The 2,500-nt window shown below is 36.6% G+C and overlaps 1 protein-coding gene across 1 annotated transcript in view; it reads right to left on the bottom strand.

Moving 5' to 3' along the window:
• LOC101850863 (collagen alpha-1(XXIII) chain) overlaps positions 1 to 2,500 on the bottom strand; it is a gene marked incomplete in the record, with an annotated part of 10,101 nt that overhangs the window by 6,290 nt on the left and 1,311 nt on the right. The window contains 1 exon segment of the mRNA XM_013090280.2: positions 1,300 to 1,399. Coding sequence (XP_012945734.1) covers positions 1,300 to 1,353 — 54 coding nt within the window.

Raw genomic sequence — 2,500 nt, 5'->3', positions numbered from 1 at the left:
ATCTGCAGTTTCTAAGTATTCTCAAAATTTGAGAGGCACCAAATTTTGGCAGCGATTTCCTGTCTAATTTTACCTCTGACATTAGGCGACCCCCCCCCCCCCCCCTCATCCTCCTACATTCGAAAATATCTCGACTTGTGTTCACGATAGATTGGTGTCGTTGTTGTTGTCGTTGTTGTTGTTGTTGTTGTTGTTGTTGTTGTTGTTGTTGTTGTTGTTGTTGTTGTCGTTGTTTTGGTTTTGTTTTCTTTAATTATTCTTTTCGTCAAAAGCAAGTAAGAGAGATACTTTTTATGATGACACTAACTACTCACTATATACCCCAAAAATGACTCGAGACTGAAGATAATTAATTATTTTGTCCTGACGCATTATGGAAGTTTTATGTCCTCCAACAAGGTACCTAAGAATTACAAAGTTCTATCTGACATTTTTGGTCGTTTTTCGTAACTAAGACCATATTATAGTCAGAAACAAAAAGATATTGGTCTGTCTGCACTATCAAAATTACAAGGTTGTTCGAAGTCGTTGTTACTATACATACTCTGAGAATTGCATTTGTAAAAAGCTTGATATGTTTGGAAACTCAACATTTCTCAAAAACTAGGTGCTGAGCAGGTAGAACTTTGTAATTCTAGGGTAGAGATTAGTTGTCCGCATTAAAATGGTTTAGTACAATTGAACACGATTGGGTGCACATATCAACATATTTGTATGCACACCAAAATGATTTATTGCACATATCAATACGATTTAGTGAACATATCAACATGATTTATTGCACATATCGATATGATTTAGTGCACGACATATAAATATGATTGTTACACATATCGATATGATTTAGTGCAAATATCAATATTATGATTCAGTGTACATATCAACATGTTTCAGTTCACCTATCAATATTGTTTAGTGCATATTTCCGAGCGGGGAGAAAATTTGTTTCGAGTATCTCGGTCTTTCCGCTGGGATCTTGTATCCCTGTCTACCCCTGGTGGGCTTTGGCAGGAAGGGTCGGCAAGACGCCTCCTATATAATCTAAGTTTAGCCGATGGGTGCGTAAAAAGTCCGGCATTTGAATTTTGAAAAATATTATTTCGATTACTTCAAGGAGTTCAGCTTAGTGTTGTGTTGTTCCCAATACTGTGAGACTGGCAACTGATGCAAAATTGCCTAATATTTACTAAATGTAGTCGACGGGTGCATAAAAAACCCCGACCTTTGAATAACGAAAAGAAAAAATAATTATGTGACTGCCTCAAGGACTTCATCTGAGTGTTGTGTTGTTCCACATACCGTGAGACTGGCAACAGCGGCCAAAAGCACAGCGCTACACAAAAATTGCCTCATATTTGCTGACAGATGGTGAGAGGGGCACGGAAATGAATCTGCCTGACTGTGGACAGGAAAAGGGGAAAAAATGAATACATGGGGAAAGAAAATGATATAAATAAGAATTAATGAGATACGGAAATAAGATAAAAACCCAGAACAAAAGCAACCCCTCCCCTCCAACACAAACAACAGGAACAAAAATTAAATGGATGAGAAAAGGAAATAGATGAGATGGGAACAAAAATGAATGAGGATCAGAAGAGGTAAGAAAAGACTATGGATTGGATAAGACAATTCATGAGATGAGAATAGATCTGATTAGAAAAGACAGAGAATGAGATATGATATTAAATGAGATGGGAAAATGAACTGAGATAAGTAAATGAACGAGAAAAGAAAGGAAGAGATCAGAAAAGACAAAGAAAAGGATAATCAAAGGAAATAATAGTAGGCGTCATCGAGATGAAATCAGGCGAAACTGGTGAAATGGCACAGGTTTAACGCCCCCATTTACATTATTGGGTCATTTAATAAAAAATGGGTCCTCTGAGTTAACGTCCATCTCCTAAAGGACGGGGTCAATAAATGGAAAATTCGTGTAAAGTGACTTTCTCAGAGACATAAAAGTAGACCGATAAAATCCAGGCTTGGTTCTGTCAAAGATGGAAGTTAAACTCGGAGGTCCCGTCTCTCAACCATACAATGTTCTTGTAAGGGAGGTTAAACTTAAACAATAGTGAGACGTTCTGACAAAATGAGTTATTTCCCGCAATCCACAGATGAGGATATTGGCCAAAAAATCGGCACTAGGGTAAAATTTGTAGATTTTCTGTTGATGTCATAATATTATTACTTAAGTATAACATGGCCTTCATTATTTTGTATCTATAAATTGTAAAAACTTCACCTATAAGCGTTATGTATCAATTTCCAAAGGGCTCCAATCCGAAAAGTAACTCATTTTGTCAGCACGCTTCACAATTTTGCATATTTTGTATGGATACACAAGGTTTCAATCAGGTAACACTGACGCCGTGTCCCTTTTCAAAGGAGTATGGACAAATAAGAATCATACTAATCTTGATTTCAGACAATCCTTTTGTAAGAAATATTTTCTTGTAATTTTGGGGTAAGCTGAACAATATACTGATCATTTCAGATG

This window comes from Aplysia californica, unplaced genomic scaffold, assembly GCF_000002075.1.
Source record: "Aplysia californica isolate F4 #8 unplaced genomic scaffold, AplCal3.0 scaffold01201, whole genome shotgun sequence".
In the NCBI taxonomy this organism is placed as follows: Eukaryota; Metazoa; Mollusca; class Gastropoda; order Aplysiida; family Aplysiidae; genus Aplysia; species Aplysia californica.
The sequence above is the reverse complement of the archived record's forward strand: the minus strand, read 5'-3'. Positions and strand labels throughout refer to the sequence as shown.